The sequence below is a fragment of the Anomaloglossus baeobatrachus genome, chromosome 1 (genome assembly GCF_048569485.1).
Source record: "Anomaloglossus baeobatrachus isolate aAnoBae1 chromosome 1, aAnoBae1.hap1, whole genome shotgun sequence".
Classification (NCBI taxonomy): Eukaryota; Metazoa; Chordata; class Amphibia; order Anura; family Aromobatidae; genus Anomaloglossus; species Anomaloglossus baeobatrachus.
The window spans coordinates 739,542,195-739,560,145 of NC_134353.1; the positions used below are offsets into that span (position 1 = coordinate 739,542,195).

General features: G+C 50.1%; 1 protein-coding gene across 1 annotated transcript in view; it reads right to left on the bottom strand.

The window, feature by feature from the left end:
* Positions 1–4,671: 4,671 nt before the first annotated feature.
* Positions 4,672–17,951, bottom strand: part of SFI1 (SFI1 centrin binding protein) — a 134,319-nt gene continuing 121,039 nt past the window's right edge. The window contains 6 exon segments of the mRNA XM_075323458.1: positions 4,672–4,794; positions 4,927–5,200; positions 5,280–5,467; positions 15,835–16,011; positions 16,080–16,154; positions 16,260–16,334. Coding sequence (XP_075179573.1) covers positions 4,672–4,794; positions 4,927–5,200; positions 5,280–5,467; positions 15,835–16,011; positions 16,080–16,154; positions 16,260–16,334 — 912 coding nt within the window.

Here is a 17,951-nt window from a genome sequence, read left to right on the forward strand (position 1 = left end):
AATGACGGCGGGGCCTCAGCAGAGAGCGAACCGCCAGATGGAGGGACTGCTGTTTGACTAAGGGCAGCTTCACAAGTGCCGGCAGAGTCTCGAACTGCATCCCTAGGTACGTGAGCCTCTGGGTCGGAGGCAGAGTGGATTTGGAGAGATTGACAAGCCACCCGAATTGGACTAGAGTGGCGAGAGTGAGCGAGACACTCCGCTGACAGTCTGCGCTGGATGAAGCCTTGACTAGAAGGTCGTCCAGGTAAGGAATCACTGCCAACCCCTGGAGGTGCAGAACCGCAACCACTGCTGCCATGACCTTGGTGAATACTCGAGGGGCCGTGGCTAACCCGAAGGGGAGAGCCACGAATTGGAAATGTTCCTCTCCGATTGCAAAACGTAGCCAACGCTGGTGTGAAACTGCAATTGGCACATGCAGATAGGCATCTCTGATGTCGATGGATGCCAGGAAATCTCCTTGGGTCATTGAGGCAATGACTGATCGCAGAGACTCCATGCGAAAATGCCGCACCTGAACATGCTTGCGGAAGGAACCGTCCTTTTTGGGGACTAGGAAGAGATTTGAGTAGAAACCTCTGAACCGTTCCCGGGCGGGAACCGGTACAATTACTCCGTTGGCCTGCAAGGATGCCACGGCCTGAGAGAAGGCGGCGGCCTTGGAGCAGGGGGGAGTTGACAGAAAAAAATCTGTTTGGCGGGCTGGAAGAGAATTCTATCCTGTAGCCGTGGGAGATGATATCCCGCACCCACTGATCGAAGACGTGTTGAAACCACACGTCGCCAAAGTGGGAGAGCATGCCACCGACTAAGGACGTTGCTGGCGCGGCCAGATAGTCAAGAGGAGGCTGCCTTAGTGGCAGCAGCTCCTGCGGTCTTTTGTGGACGCGCCTTTGTGCGCCAGTTGGGTTTTTGGTCCTTGGCTGAGTTAGTGGACGAGGCCGAGGGCTTAGAGGATGACCAGTTGGAGGAACGAAAGAAACAAAACCTCGACTGGTTCCTACCCTGGGCAGGTTTCCTGGTTTTAGTTTGTGGCATGGAAGTACTCTTCCCACCAGTAGCTTCCTTAATAATTTCATCAAGTTGTTCACCGAATAGCCTGGATCCAGCAAAAGGGAGCCCAGCAAGGTACTTCTTTGAAGAAGCATCTGCCTTCCACTCTCGAAGCCACAAGATCCTGCGGATAGCGAGGGAATTAGCCGAAGCCACCGCAGTGCGGTGAGAAGCCTCCAGCATGGCAGACATGGCATAGGATGAAAAAGCTGAAGCTTGGGAAGTTAAGGCAACCATTTCGGGCATAGATTCCCTGGTGAGGGAATGCATTCCTCTAGAGAAGCAGAGATGGCCTTGAGAGCCCACACTGCTGCAAAAGATGGGGAGAATGAGGCCCCAGCCGCCTCATATACAGATTTGGCCAGAAGGTCAACCTGGCGGTCAGTGGAATCCTTAAGAGAGGTGCCATCAGCCACTGATACAACGGTCCGGGCTGAGAGTCTAGACACCGGAGGGTCTACCTTTGGTGAATGAGCCCACTCCTTGACCACCTCAGGTGGAAAGGGAAAACGGTCATCAGAACCACGCTTTGGGAAGCGTTTGTCAGGACAGGCCCTAGGCTTGGTCACAGTGGCCTGAAAACTGGAGTGGTTAAAGAACACACTCCTTGTCCTCTTAGGCAAGGTAAACTGGTGCTTTTCTGCCAGAGAGGGTTGCTCCTCTGATACTGGCGGATTGAGGTCCAGTACAGAATTAATGGACGCAATCAAATCACTAACATCTGCGTCACTTTCGGACAGATCAATGGGGCACATGGAGGTAGCGTCCGAGCCCCCAGTAAAGGCATCCTCCTCGTCCTGCGAGTCAGCTCGTGAATCAGAGCCGCAGGACGAGGAAGGAGAGGGGACCCTGCGTCTCCTTTTAGGAGGACAGGGTCTGGGACCAGATGAAGAATCCTCTGTGAGCTCTGCTGAGAGAGCCCTAGCAGCAGAGGCGCCCTGAGAAGGGGGCTGATGCATGTTCAGCAAAGTCCGGGACAGCTGTCCCATGGAGTCGGCTAACGACTGGGAGATTGACCTAGAGAAGGATTCTACCCAAGCCGGGGGTTCAGCCACCGGAGCCGGAGCAGCCGGAGGGACCACTGTGGGTGCGATTCCAGGCTGAGGCATTGTCAGGTTAGAGCAGGCATCACAATGTGGATATGTGCTCGGTTCAGGCAGCACGAGCTTACATGCAGTGCATATTGAGTACAGCCTTGCAGCCTTGCTCCTCGTGTGAGACATGCTGCTGAAGTGGGGGCTCTGAGCCAGAATGACCCCCAGAGAGTATATAAGAAGGTCCACAACCGGAGGTTGTGGTTTACCAGACCGTTTGTGTGCCCTCCAGATCCCACAGCCCGGACCCCCAAGCAGCTTAGCAGGGATGCTGCAGCCAGCGCTGATCCAGAGAAAAACGCTGAGAAAATGGCGCCGGAGCGAGGAGAGGGGGCGGGACCTGCTCGGAGAGCGGGATCTGGAGGGCCAAGGAGATTTACAGGGGAGGGGACATGTACTCAGAGAGGAGTGTCCCTCCCCTGTCCCAAACGGCCGCTGGGCGGAGCCGCACTGTCCCTCTGCATGATTGACATGCGAGGGCAGTGAAATCGAAAGTAGGCCTCCGGCGAAGCCGGAGCCTAAATTTAAGCGATGCGGCCGGCGCGCAGGCACCATCGACGCGGTTCTCAGGCGACAGCCAGAGAACCGGCCGAAAATGTCACAAAAGTTACACAGCACACTCTCCCACCATAATAAAGTACCGGGACCCCCCGAATATAAACGTCTCAGGTACTTAGCTTGCTGAGACGCAGGGTTCCAAGAACCCTGGGGATGAGTGCTCCGTCCAGCAGGATCCTGAAGGGCTGCGGATGGAGACCGGTCTCCTGCAAAGCAAGGAGAACTGTGCTGGCTCCCACTTCAAGCCAGAGCCCGAGGGATGGTGAAGGAGCGCGGCATGTAAGGCTCCAGTCTTGTAAATCAACCTTAACAGCACCGCCGACACAGTGGGGTGAGAAGGGACATGCCGGGAGTCCAGGCTTGGACCCGCTTTTCTTCAAAAACTTTCCAAAAATGAAAAATCAGATGAGAATGCATGTGTGGATGTATGCCTCCTGAACACAAAGCAATGAACTGGCTAGATCTGGTTATCCAGGGGGTGTATATGCTCAGAGGGAGGAGCTATACTTTTTAGTGTAGTACTTTGTGTGTCCTCCGGAGGCAGAAGCTATACACCCAATGTCTGGGTCTCCCATAGGAACGAAAAAGAAATAAAGATTTTTTAAATTTTTTTAAGAACATTTTAGAATTATGATCACACTTATTAAAGTTTTCAGAGCTCTGTATTAGCCTTTAACATTTATGAAACCATGTGATTTTGCCAATACAATACTCACAAAAGTTGAGAATATTTGGTTTTTGGGTGATATTTCTGTAAAACGTAAAAGGTTCATGCTACGGTGATATTTTATCATGAAAGTAGAGCATTTAAGTAGAAGCATGCAATTCCTCATCTCAAAAAATTATTGAAACAAAAGCCAACAGTGGTGGGTATACCCCACAAAATGTCAATGACTCAATAACGTGTCATGTGGTCTTGAGCATCAATTACAGCTTGACAATGATGTCTCATGCTATTCAGAAGTCAAGTTATTGTCTGCTGAGACATGGTGTCCCGATCATCTTAAAAAGGGAGACACCTCAGGTAATTGTGGTACTGGGTAAGGAGTTACGATCCTGTACACAGCTACTTAATTGATCCCTTAGTTTTTCTATGAGATTCAGGTCTGGAGAAAGTGCAGACCACTGCATGTGAGGTACACCAGTAGCCGTTCCCTAATGATGAGACCTGGATTAGCTGCATCATTGTCATTCATGAACATGACATTAGGCCTGTGTTCTTCATGCAGAGGCACAATGACTGGATTAATGAGGTTATTCAAGTACCAGGGGCTTGTCACTGTATCATTCAAAGTGTAGGGCAGTTCTGTATTGACTCAACACACCTGCCCACACTACCACCACAAAAGACTTGTCTGGTAACAACAGTGGCTGATGCATAGAGCTCTTTTTGACATCTCCAACATCGTTGGCAGCCATCATTTCTCCTCATCATGAATCAACTTTCATCAGTGAACAGCACCAAAGGGCATTGTTCACAATGAAGTGGTCATATGTGTGGGATGTGGCCAAAGGACGTGCACTTCTTTGCCTTTCTCTGTGTATCTCTGTTTCCACCTGCTGATGACACTCTAAACTCAGTGGTCACCTCCATCTTAGAACATCCTGCTTGAAGCCTCACAATGGCAAGGTACTGTTGATCAAATGTTAGGTACCATCTTGGTCTCATGATGTCAAAATGTGAACAGCATGAGGACTGTTAATACCAATTCTAATTGAACCCCAAATATTTTTGGGTGATTCATGGATCAAACACCTGTTGTGAATTCTGCCATTAAGCTCCTTGTTAGAGAACAGAAAATGGTGCAAAACGTACTGAAACATTGAATAGTTGGACACGTGTATTCAAAAATTTAGAGGTGGCCACATTTAGGTCACCTAAAAAGGTTAGAGTGCATTATAGGATCATCCTGACATTTCACCCGAAAGCCAAATATCCACAACTTTTTGTGAATAGTGTAAGTTAGCACTGAACTAACTGTACGTTTCTTTTACCTGTAGAGGAAGGGTTTAGTACTCTTGTGCCATGTAAAAAGTCATTTGGTGAAAGTAGACGGCTGGAATAATCTGAAAACACGGGCAGTTTCTGCTGAGGAAAGAAGGAAAACATCAATATAATACAAAATATGAAATTGCTTATTAAGAAAAAGACTAAATGTATAGTATTAATACTATAGACTGCAATATATGGCATTCAAACACATTTGCATCTACTCACAGAGTCTGGTTGCTCCCCAAACTTTGGCATAAACCAAGGACATGGTAATAATGGTGCAACTGGTGGTGCCTGGTGTGAACTATTGACCTGAGGAGCTGCAGGAGTTTTCATTGTGAGTTTCATTTCCCGTTCAGGTGAACTATCTATAAATGGAGAATGCTTCTCATTATTTTCTGCATCAACAATCACTGCTCCAAGGAGGCCTTCCCTTTCCAAGGACTGCAATAAGAAATCCGGTGTTCGAGGCTTCAGACGGTCTTTCCGTAAAGCAGGTCTAGAACCCAAAAAATAAATAGCTAGAATCTTATGTAACAAACAATGTAGGGGCTGCAGCTATCTGACACCTTTCTTACATTGTGCTCAGGGTCAGTTCACCACCAGGAACTGGTGTGCAGTTAAAGTCTTCACGAGATTGCATGTGAGTAACGGGTAATTGAAAAGTCACTTTTTTCTGTGGTGAAATTTGTGGATTCTTTTTGAAAACCTTTTCCTTCCAGATCATTGCACAACGACGTACTGCCATATTTTGTATGTGCACCTCCTAAATCAGAAAACGTAAGAAGACTTAACACATTGTTAATATAGATAACTAGCTGTACTACCCGGCTTCGCCCGGGTTAATAACTGCTGTTAACAAAATAGAATGTATTAACAAAAATGTATTCTGCACACAAAAACCACAAAAAAGGGAATTTTGTTTACTTACCGTAAATTCCTTTTCTTCTAGCTCCTATTGGGAGACCCAGACAATTGAGGGTGTATAGCTTCTGCCTCTGGAGGCCACACAAAGTATTACACTTTTAAAAAAGTGTAACCCCTCCCCTCTGCCTATACACCATCCCGTGGATCACGGGCTCCTCAGTTTGGTGCAAAAGCAGGAAGGAGAAAACTTATAAATTGGTCTAGGGTAAATTCAATCCGAAGGATGTTCGGAGAACTGAAGACCATGAACCCAAAGAACAAATCAACATCAACAACATGTGTACACAAAAGAACAACCAGCCCGAAGGGCACAGGGGCGGGTGCTGGGTCTCCCAATAGGAGCTAGAAGAAAAGGAATTTACGGTAAATAAACAAAATTCCCTTTTTCTTTGTCGCTCCATTGGAAGACCCAGACAATTGGGACGTCCAAGAGCAGTCCCTGGGTGGGTAAAGCAATACCTCAATAAAAAGAGCCGAAAACGGCCCCCTCTTTCAGGTGGGCAACCACCGCCTGGAGGACTCGCCTACCTAGACTGGCGTCTGCCGAAGCATAGGTATGCACTTGATAGTGCTTCGTGAAAGTGTGCAGACTAGACCACGTAGCTGCCTGACACACCTGCTGAGCCGTCGCCCGGTGCCGCAATGCCCAGGACGCACCTACGGCTCTGGTAGAATGGGCTTTCAACCCTGAAGGGAGCGGAAGCCCAGACGTACGGTAGGCCTCGAGAATCGGTTCCTTGATCCACCGAGCCAAGGTTGAGTTGGAGGCCTGAGATCCCTTACGCTGGCCAGCGACAAGGACAAAGAGCGCGTCTGAACGGCGCAGGGGCGCCGTGCGAGACACGTAGAACCGGAGTGCTCTCACTAGATCCAAAGAGTGCAAATCCTTTTCACACTGGTGAATTGGATTAGGGCAAAAGGAAGGCAAGGAGATATCCTGATTTAGATGAAAAGGGGATACCACCTTAGGGAGAAATTCCGGGACAGGACGCAGAACCACCTTATCCTGGTGGAAAACCAGGAAGGGAGCTTTGCATGACAGCGCTGCAAGCTCAGACACTCTGCGAAGTGATGTGACTGCCACCAGGAAGGCCACCTTCTGAGAAAGACGGGAGAGAGAGACATCCCGCAGCGGCTCAAAAGGCGGCTTTTGAAGAGCCGTCAGGACCCTGTTAAGATCCCAAGGTTCCAACGGACGTTTGTAAGGTGGAACCATGTGGCAAACCCCCTGCAGGAACGTGCGGACCTGCGGAAGCCTGGCTAGACGCGTTTGAAAAAACACGGAGAGCGCCGACACGTGGCCCTTGAGAGAGCCGAGGGACAAACCCTTGTCCATTCCAGATTGTAGGAATGAAAGAAATGTGGGTAATGCAAATGGCCATGGAGGAAAACAGTTATCAGAGCACCAGGATAAGAAGATTTGCCAAGTCCTGTGATAGATCTTGGCGGACGTTGGTTTCCTGGCTTGTCTCATGGTGGCAATGACATCCTGAGATAACCCTGAAGACGCTAGGAGCCAGGACTCAATGGCCACGCAGTCAGGTTGAGGGCCACAGAATTCAGATGGCCTTGTGACAGCAAGTCTGGGCGGTCTGGAAGTGCCCATGGTTGACCCACCGTGAGATGCCACAGATCCGGATACCACGACCGCCTCGGCCAGTCTGGAGCGACGAGAATGGCGCGACGGCATTCGGACCAGATCTTGCGTAGTACCCTGGGCAGCATCGCCAGAGGGGGAAACACGTATGGCAGTCGAAACTGCGACCAATCCTGGACAAAAGCGTCCGCTGCCAGAGCTCTGCGATCCTGAGACCGTGCCATGAAGGCCGGGACCTTGTTGTTGTGTCGTGACGCCATGAGATCGACGTCCGGCGTTCCCCAGCAGCGACAGATCTCTCAAAACACGTCTGGGTGAAAAGACCATTCCCCCGCGTCCATGCCCTGACGACTGAGAAAATCTGCTTCCCAGTTTTCTACGCCCGGGATGTGAACTGCGGAGATGGTGGAGTCTGTGTCTTCCACCCACTGCAGAATCCGCCGGACTTCCTGGAAGGCTTGACGACTGCGAGTGCCGCCTTGGTGGTTGATGTAGGCGACGGCAGTGGCGTTGTCCGACTGGATTCGGATCTGCCTGCCCTCCAGCCACCGATGGAAAGCCAATAGGGCTAGATATACTGCCCTTATCTCCAGGATATTGATCTGAAGGGACGATTCTATTGGAGTCCAGGTTCCTTGAGCCCTGTGGTGGAGAAAAACCGCTCCCCAACCTGACAGGCTCGCGTCCGTGGTGACCACGGCCCAGGTTGGGGGTAGGAAGGATTTTCCCCGGGCCAGAGATGTGGGTAGGAGCCACCACTGAAGTGATGTTTTGGTTGCGAGGGAAAGAGAGATGTCCTTGTCGAGGGAAGCAGCACTCTTGTCCCATTTGCGAAGAATGTCCCATTGGAGTGGCCGTAGATGGAATTGCGCAAACGGCACTGCCTCCATAGCTGCAACCATCTTCCCCAGGAAGTGCATGAGGCGCCTTAAGGGGTGTGACTGACTCCGAAGAAGTGACTGCACCCCCGCCTGCAGAGAAAGCTGTTTGTCCCGCGGTAGCATGACTAACGCTGGCTGGGTATGAAATTCCATCCCGAGGTAAGTCAGTGATTGGGTCGGCGTCAACTTGGATTTCGGGAAATTGATGATCCACCCGAACTGCTGGAGAGTCGCCAGAGTGACGGTAAGACTTTGTTGACACGCCACCAGAGAAGGGGCCCTGACTAGGAGATCGTCCAAGTAAGGGATCACCGAGTGGCCCTGAGAGTGCAGGACCGCCATGACGGATGCCATGACTTTGGTGAAAACCCGTGGGGCTGTCGCCAGGCCGAAAGGCAATGCCACGAACTGGAGGTGTTCGTCCTCGATGGCGAAACGCAGGAAACGTTGATGTTCGGGTGCAATCGGCACATGGAGATAAGCATCTTTGATGTCGATCGATGCTAGGAAGTCTCCTTGTGACATCGAGGCGATGACCGAGCGGAGAGATTCCATCCGAAACCGTCTGGTTCTCACATGTCTGTTGAGCAGCTTGAGGTCCAGAACGGGACGGAATGACCGGTCCTTTTTTGGCACCACGAACAAGTTGGAGTAAAATCCGCGACCACGTTCCTGAAGGGGAACGGGAATCACAACTCCCTCTATCTTTAGAGCGTCCACTGCCTGAAAAAGTGCGTCGGCCTGTGCGGGGGGTGGGGAGGTTCGGAAGAAATGAGCCGCAGGACGAGAGTTGAACTCTATCCTGTAACCATGAGACAGAATGTCTCTCACCCATCGGTCTTGAACGTGTGGCCACCAGGCGTCGCCAAAGCGGGAGAGCCTGCCACCGACCGAGGATGTGGTTAGATGAGGCCGAGAGTCATGTGGAGGCCGTCTTGGAGGCAGTGCCTCCCTCGGCCTTTTGGGGGCGTGACTTGGACCGCCACGCATAGGAGTTCCTTTGGCCTTTCTCCGGCCGGTTGGACGACGAGGATTGGGTCTTGGCGGAGGGACGAAAGGACCGAAACCTCGATTGGATTTTTCTCTGCTGAGGTCTCTGAGGTTTGGACTGGGGTAAGGAGGAGTCCTTTCCCGAGGATTCCTTAATAATCTCATCCAACCGTTCGCCAAACAAACGGTCGCCAGAAAAAGGCAAACCAGTTAAGAACCTTTTGGAAGCAGAGTCTGCTTTCCATTCGCGCAGCCACATGGCCCTGCGGACTGCCACGGAGTTAGCGGATGCCACAGCCGTACGGCTAGCGGAGTCCAGGACGGCGTTCATGGCGTAGGACGAAAATGCTGATGCCTGAGAGGTCAAGGAAGAAACCTGCGGAGCAGAATTCCGCGTGACGGCATTAATCTCAGTCAGACATGCCGAGATTGCTTGGAGAGCCCACACGGCCGCAAAGGCCGGGGCGAAAGACGCGCCCGTGGCCTCATAAATAGACTTCACCAAGAGCTCTATCTGTCTGTCAGTGGCATCCTTCAGGGATGTGCCATCGGCAACAGACACAACGGACCTAGCAGCCAATCTAGAGACTGGAGGATCCACCTTGGGAGAGTGTGCCCAGCCCTTAACGACTTCAGGTGAAAAGGGGTAACGCGTGTCAGTGTGCCGTTTAGCAAAGCGCTTGTCCGGGACCGCTCTGGGCTTCTGGACAGCGTCCCTGAAGTTAGAGTGATCAAAAAACGTATTGCGCGTACGTTTGGGGAATCGAAATTGGTGTTTCTCCTGCTGAGAAGCCGGCTCCTCTGCAGGAGGAGGTGGGGGTGAGAGATCCAGCACCTGGTTGATGGACGAGATAAGATCATTTACCAAGGCGTCCCCCTCAGGGGCATCAAGGTTAAGGGTGAAGTCAGGGTCAGAGCCCTGAGTTCCCACGTCCGCCTCGTCTTCCTGAGAGTCATCAAGCTGGGATCCAGAGCAGCGTGAGGAGGCCGGGGAAGAGTCCCAGCGAGGCCGCTTAGCCGGCCTGGGGCTGCGATCCGGGCAGGAGTCCTCCGCCTGGGACCTAGAGGCTATCCTGGGAGCGCGCTGCGGCGCGGACCGAGAGGGGCCTGGAGGAGACAAACTAACAGGGGCCGGGGCCTGTGAAGGGCCCGGTCTGGACTGCAAAGCCTCAAGGAGCTTAGATGACCATTTGTCCATAGACTGTGCAATGGATTGAGACAGTGACTGGGAGAGTGTCGCAGCGAAAGAGGCCAACGACGGTGACTCTGTCCCTGCAGACTGCTCAGGGGGAGCCGGGGGATCTACATGAGCCGAGGGGCCCACAAGTGCCCGAGGCTCCGGCTGAGCAAGCGTGGCAGGAGTCGAGCATTGATCACAGTGGGGGTAGGTGGATCCCGCAGGCAACATAGCCCCACAAGAGGTACAGGCCGCGAAAAAAGTCTGTGCCTTAGTAGCTTTGCTCCTTGTGGACGACATGCTGTTGTCTCCTAGGAGAGTGACCACTGAGGGTATATGGGAAAAGGGTATACAGCCTTTCCGAACAGATATATATATATCTATATATATCCCGGCACCCTAGGGGGACCAACACCAGGTGACCGGTGTGGCTTACCAACCGCTAACGAGCGGAGTGTGTCCTCCAGATTCCCTGTTGTGGATCCCCCAGAGCTGCAGAGCTTTGCCGCTGAGTAGCATCCACCGGCAGAATGCTAAAAATGGCTGCCGGAGCTCTCAGGGGGGGTGTGGAGCCGAGGGCGGCGCCAGCAAAGAGCGGGAATCTGGAGTCCCCAAGTGGTCAATGAGGGTGGGGGGAGACATGCAAAGATGCTCCAGCCCTCAGAGCCGACGTCATGTCGGTAATCCCGCCCTAACCCCCGACAGGCAGGCCCGGGGGCGGGATTTTCCTCGACTAGGCCGCGGCGAAGCCGGGGACTAAATTTAAGGCCGTGCCCGACAAGCAGGCACGGTCGGCGCGGAAGTCCGCCGAAAAAAACTGCGGACAGAACTACCGCGGCTTCCGCGGAGAAGGAGCGACCTCCCTCCCTGTACAGTCCACACATGGGGACACAGAGTACCTTCAAGTTGCAGGGCCCGGTCCCTGGGGGTGAAGAAGCTCCGGACCGGCAGGTTCCACCAGGGGCTGCGGATGGAGCACGGTCCCAGCACGTGGATGACCGCTTAGGATCCCACTTCTCCCAGAGCCGCATAAGGGATAGTGAAGGAGACGGCATGTGGCTCCAGCCTCTGTACCCGCAATGGCTACCTCAACCTTAACAACACCGCCGACATAGTGGGGTGAGAAGGGAACATGCCGGGGACCCCATCGGGGTCCTCTTTTCTTCCATCCGTCATAACTATGTATGAGAATGCATGAGTGGATGTGTGCCTACTTCCACACAAAGCATAAAACTGAGGAGCCCGTGATCCACGGGAGGGTGTATAGGCAGAGGGGAGGGGTTACACTTTTTTAAAAGTGTAATACTTTGTGTGGCCTCCAGAGGCAGAAGCTATACACCCTCAATTGTCTGGGTCTCCCAATGGAGCGACAAAGAAACAAATAGATATAAATGTAATTACAATGTCTGTCTCCCCCTCTGTATATATCTCTGTCACTGACTGTCTCTGTCTCTTTCCCTGTCTGTCACTGACTGTCTCTGTCTCTTTCCCTGTCTGTCACTGACTGTCTCTGTCTCTTTCCCTGTCTGTCACTGACTGTCTCTGTCTCTTTCCCTGTCTGTCACTGACTGTCTCTGTCTCTTTCCCTGTCTGTCACTGACTGTCTCTGTCTCTTTCCCTGTCTGTCACTGACTGTCTCTGTCTCTTTCCCTGTCTGTCACTGACTGTCTCTGTCTCTTTCCCTGTCTGTCACTGACTGTCTCTGTCTCTTTCCCTGTCTGTCACTGACTGTCTCTGTCTCTTTCCCTGTCTGTCTCTTTCCGTCTGTCTCTTTCCGTCTCTTTCCGTCTCTGTCTCTTTCCGTCTCTTTCCGTCTCTTTCCCTGTCTGTCTCTTTCCGTCTCTTTCCCTGTCTGTCTCTTTCTGTCTCTTTCCCTGTCTGTCTCTTTCCGTCTCTTTCCCTGTCTGTCTCTTTCCGTCTCTTTCCCTGTCTGTCTCTTTCCGTCTCTTTCCCTGTCTGTCTCTTTCCGTCTCTTTCCCTGTCTGTCTCTTTCCGTTTCTTTCCCTCTGTCTGTCTCTTTCCGTCTCTTTCCCTCTGTCTGTCTCTTTCAGTCTCTTTCCCTCTGTCTGTCTCTTTCCGTCTCTTTCCCTCTGTCTGTCTCTTTCCGTCTCTTTCCCTCTGTCTGTCTCTTTCCGTCTCTTTCCCTCTGTCTGTCTCTTTCCGTCTCTTTCCCTCTGTCTGTCTCTTTCCGTCTCTTTCCCTCTGTCCGTCTCTTTCCCTGTCTCTTTCCCTGTCTCTTTCCCTGTCTCTTTCCCTGTCTCTTTCCCTGTCTCTTTCCCTGTCTCTTTCCCTGTCTCTTTCCCTGTCTCTTTCCCTGTGTCTCTTTCCCTGTGTCTCTTTCCCTGTGTCTCTTTCCCTGTGTCTCTTTCCCTGTGTCTCTTTCCCTGTGTCTCTTTCCCTGTGTCTCTTTCCCTGTGTCTCTTTCCCTGTGTCTCTTTCCCTGTGTCTCTTTCCCTGTGTCTCTTTCCCTGTGTCTCTTTCCCTGTGTCTCTTTCCCTGTGTCTCTTTCCCTGTGTCTCTTTCCCTGTGTCTCTTTCCCTGTGTCTCTTTCCCTGTGTCTCTTTCCCTGTGTCTCTTTCCCTGTGTCTCTTTCCCTGTGTCTCTTTCCCTGTGTCTCTTTCCCTGTGTCTCTTTCCCTGTGTCTCTTTCCCTGTGTCTCTTTCCCTGTGTGTCTCTTTCCCTGTGTGTCTCTTTCCCTGTGTGTCTCTTTCCCTGTGTGTCTCTTTCCCTGTGTCTGTCTCTTTACCGGTCTTTGTCTCTTACCCTGTCTGTCTCTTTCCCTCTCTTTCCCTGTCAGTCTTTTTCCCGATGTCTGTCTCTGTCTCTTTGTCTGTGTCTGTCTCTTTATCTGTATGTGTCTGTCTCTTTCCCTGTCAGTCTGTCTCTTTGTGTCTGTCTCTTACCCTGTCTATCAAAACAAAACAATCACTGATCTCGGGGAGACCAGCCAGAGAAAACACTGCCGGCAGCCAGCGAGGGCGCTAAAGACCGTGAAATCCTAGGTACATTGCCCCCTGGGAAATATGCAAATCAAAAAGGTCCGTGGAGCCTCTGTTCAGTTATCAACACAGAAACCAGCCAGATATCCCTCCGGGAAGGGCCCAGCTGGTTTCCCGGAGGGATATCTGGCTGGTTTCTGTGTTGAGACTCCTAACAGAGGCTCCACGGACCTTTTTGATTTGCATATTTCCCAGGGGGCAATGTACCTAGGATTTCACTGTCTTGAGCGCCCTCGCTGGCTGCCAGCAGTGTTTTCTCTGGCTGGTCTCCCCGAGATCAGTGATTGTTTTGTTTTCTTGGTCTACTAGGCATTGCTCCCACCCAGCCAGAATCCTACTCCACACTGATGAGGGGTAATGCCCCGAAACAGCTGTCTGTGGATGGATACCTGGCCTTGGTATTTCCCTTGTCATATCTTTAAACTTGTCAAAAAGTTGGATATTGACTAAAAGGGCCACTTAATATGGTGGTTATGGTGGTCTGCTAAAAAGAGTCACCCCTTGGCTGGGCCCTTCCCGGAGGGATATCTGGCTGGTTTCTGTGTTGAGACTCCTAACAGAGGCTCCACGGACCTTTTTGATTTGCATCTTACCCTGTCTATGGCTGTTTCTTACCCTGTCTGTGTCTGCCTCTTTCCCTGGCTGCATTGTGACACGCCAACATTCCATATAAGGGCGTGGCTGCGCATTCTTCTAAATTTCTGGCTGCACTGTGGCTCCCAGCTCAATTCGCTTTAATACAGGCAGGTTTTTTGTTGAATAATTGTAAAGCGCGGGGTTAAAATTTCCCCTCAAAACATAGCCTATGACGCTCTCGGGGTCCAGAAGTGTGAGTGTGCAAAATTTTGTGGCTATAGCTGCGACGGTGCAGATGCCAATCCCGGACATACACACACACACACACACACACACACACACATACAGCTTTATATATTAGATAAAATAACAGATGCATAGAGGCTGGAAGAGTCACAGAAAGGCATAGAAGTGGACGTCTTTTGGCCACGTACCACACTGATGAGCACTTGATTGTGAACACATCGGAACTGGATGATGAAGTGTCATGTAAGACCATTTAAAACAGTTTACATCAGCATGGTCTGAGTACTAGACGAGAATCTATGCTGTACAAGGGACCAGTGGGCCTCAGTGCTGTTCACTGATGAAAATTACTGCATGCTGAGCAAAAAATATGGCCGCCAACAATTTTGGAGACGTCAAGGAGAGAGCTATGCATCAGCCACTGTTGTTACCAGACGAGCCCTTGGTGGTGGTATCAGTGTGGGCAGGTGTGTGTAGTCAATACAGAATTGCCCTATACTTTGTGAATGGTACAGTGACAGCCCTACTACTTGATTGACATCATTAATCCAGTCATTGTCCCCCTGCATGAACACAGGCCTAATTTCATCTTCATGTACAACAATTCTCCAGCTCATTGAGGTAGCGTCATTAAAGAACAGCTGCTGGAGACTGGGGTACCTCAAATGGAGTGGCATGCACCACCTCCAAACCTGAATCCCATAGAAAACATATGGGATCCGCTGAGTCACCATGTACAGGTTCATAGTTCTGCACCCCAAAACCTATATGACCTGAGGGCCGCCCTTTAAGAAGGGTGGGATGCCAAAAGCCTCAGCAGACAATAACTCGACTTGTGAACAACATGAAACATCCGAGTCCAGCTGTAATTGATGCTCAGGTCCAGAAGACAAGTTATTGAGACATTGCCATTATTTTTATTGGTATACCCACCTACCCAACCCTTTTGTTTCAATAAATTGTTTGAGATGAGGACATCACTATTGGGATTTGTTTTAATGGCACTCATTGTGCATTAAAAATTACCTGGTAATATGATTATCCATGTCAATACATTTATGGCAATACCAAACTTGCATTTTATTTCTTTTTTTTTAAGCAACGAAAGAAAAATTAGCTTGTGTTACCAGTTTCCGAGATCCAAATAGTTTCCATTTTTCAGTTGCTGGAGCAGTTTGAGAACCTGCTTTTTGCATTGCGATCCGATGCCTTTATTGATCCATTTTGGTGTAGATACAACATTTTGATTGTTTATTTCATTTTGTGCAGTTGCTGCAGCTGAAAACTTCAACTTTCTTGTCATGTTTCTTTTTCGCTTTACAGTTTTTACTGATTGGGTTACCGTAATTCATTTTATATTTTGGTAGATCTGACTTTTACAAATACAGTGATACCAAATTTGTGTGTGTTTTTTTGTTTAAGATTTTTCATTTTAAAACATATATATTTTAATTTTTTTAAAAAAAAGTTTTAGTCCTCTTGGGAGACTTTAGCCTGCAATCATCTGATCCCTTGTATTATATACAGCAATAGCATTGTGTTGCAGTATATAGTAAAAATCACAGTCTGCTGCGAACACCACTGAAACAGGCATACACAGTAGCATTACAGTAACAAAAAAAAAATAAATTTAGCTCACGTTCATTCTGGGATTATTCAAGGGCCTATGTCAGACTTTTATGGCATACCTCATTGATTTATGTAGTTGATGTAGGACAACATGCTAATATTTATACCAACCTTCAGCTGATTCTGGGTAGACCGCTGAGATCTGAAATGCTTCATTCCTGACGAGAACTGTAAAATTCTAGTGACTCCTTCTCTCAGGAGGTCAGTGCGATATACCTCAATTGCCATGGCGAGTCGCTGTTTCTTCCTCCGACTCTCGTGAACATATGCTAACCAATAGTCAAACACCTAAAAAAATAATGGTATTAGTCTATTATAAATATGGTCCCTTTATTTCTGTTTAATTAGACAAATACCTTCCCCTGCAGGTTGAAAGACCAATGCCAGAGGGCTTGTATAGTCTGCTTGTCCTGCCGCCTTTTCTCCAACAGCTGTAATATAAAAGCATCAGTATTAGGAAAGTTTCCAGGCAACATATTTCATGCTGACAAGACCATGACAAAGCAGCCCATGTTGTATAATACAATGCACTTTACCATCTGGTGCCATCTTCTCCAGTGATACAAACATAGCCTGTGACGAGAACAGATCATCTGCTGCCGCTGAAGAAGCTGTGTGAGCAAAGTAATACGGTATACTTAATACTTCCATTTCAATAATACTGAAAATGTAAAATTGCTGAAAATTGCATATATTATAAGAAGGGAATTTTGTTACTTACCGTAAATTCCTTTTCTTCTAGCTCTTATTGGGAGACCCAGACGATTGGGGTATAGCTACTGCCCTCTGGAGGCCACACAAAGCACTACATCAAAAGTGCAAGGCCCCTCCCCCTCTGGCTATACCCCCCCGTGGTATCACGGGTTCTCCAGTTTTAGTGCCAAAGCAAGAAGGAGGAAGCCAATAACTGGTTTAAACAAATTAACTCCGAATAACATCGGAGAACTGAAAAACCGTTCAACATGAACAACATGTGTACCCGCAAACAACAAAAAAACATCCCGAAGGACAACAGGGCGGGTGCTGGGTCTCCCAATAAGAGCTAGAAGAAAAGGAATTTACGGTAAGTAACAAAATTCCCTTCTTCTTCAGCGCTCTATTGGGAGACCCAGACGATTGGGACGTCCAAAAGCTGTCCCTGGGTGGGTAAAGAAATACCTCATGTTAGAGCTGCAAAACAGCCCTCCCCTACGGGGGTGTCACTGCCGCCTGCAGGACTCTTCTACCTAAGCTGGCATCCGCCAAAGCATAGGTATGCACCTGATAATGCTTGGTGAAAGTGTGCAGACTGGACCAGGTAGCTGCCTGGCACACCTGTTGAGCCGAAGCCTGGTGACGTAATGCCCAGGACGCACCCACGGCTCTGGTTGAGTGGGCTTTTAGCCCTGAAGGAACCGGAAGCCCCGCAGAACGGTAGGCCTCTAGAATTGGTTCTTTGATCCATCGAGCCAGGGTGGCTTTAAAAGCCTGCAACCCCTTGCGCGGACCAGCGACAAGGACAAAAAGTGCATCGGCACGGCGCATGGGCGCCGTGCGGGAAATGTAGATTCTGAGTGCTCTCACCAAATCTAGCAAACGTAAATCATTCTCATACCGGTGAAGTGCAAAAAGACGGTAAGGAGATATCCTGATTAAGATGAAACGAGGATACGACCTTAGGGAGAAACTCCGGAATGGGGCGCAGCACTACCTTGTCCTGGTGAAACACCAGGAAGGGAGCCTTGGATGACAGAGCTGCCAGCTCAGACACTCGCCGAAGCGATGTGATCGCAACGAGAAACGCCACCTTCTGTGACAGGCGAGAAAAAGAAACTTCGTTCAGAGTCTCGAAAGGCGGCTTCTGGAGAGCAACTAGAACCCTGTTCAGATCCCATGGATCTAACGGCCGCTTGTACGGGGGTACGATATGACAAACCCCCTGCGGGAACGTGCACACCTTAGAAAGACGTGCTAGCCGCTTCTGAAAAAACACGGATAGTGCTGAGACTTGCCCTTTGAGGGAGTCGAGCGACGAGCCCTTTTCTGACTCCTATTGTAGGAAGGAAAGAAAAGTAGGCAATGCAAATGGCCAGGGAGACACTCCCTGAGCAGAGCACCAGGATAAGAAAATCTTCCACGTTCTGTGGTAGATCTTAGCCGAATTCGACTTTCTAGCTTGTCTCATTGTGGCAACGACTCCCTGAGATAATCCTGCAGATGCTAGGATCCAGGACTCAATGGCCACACAG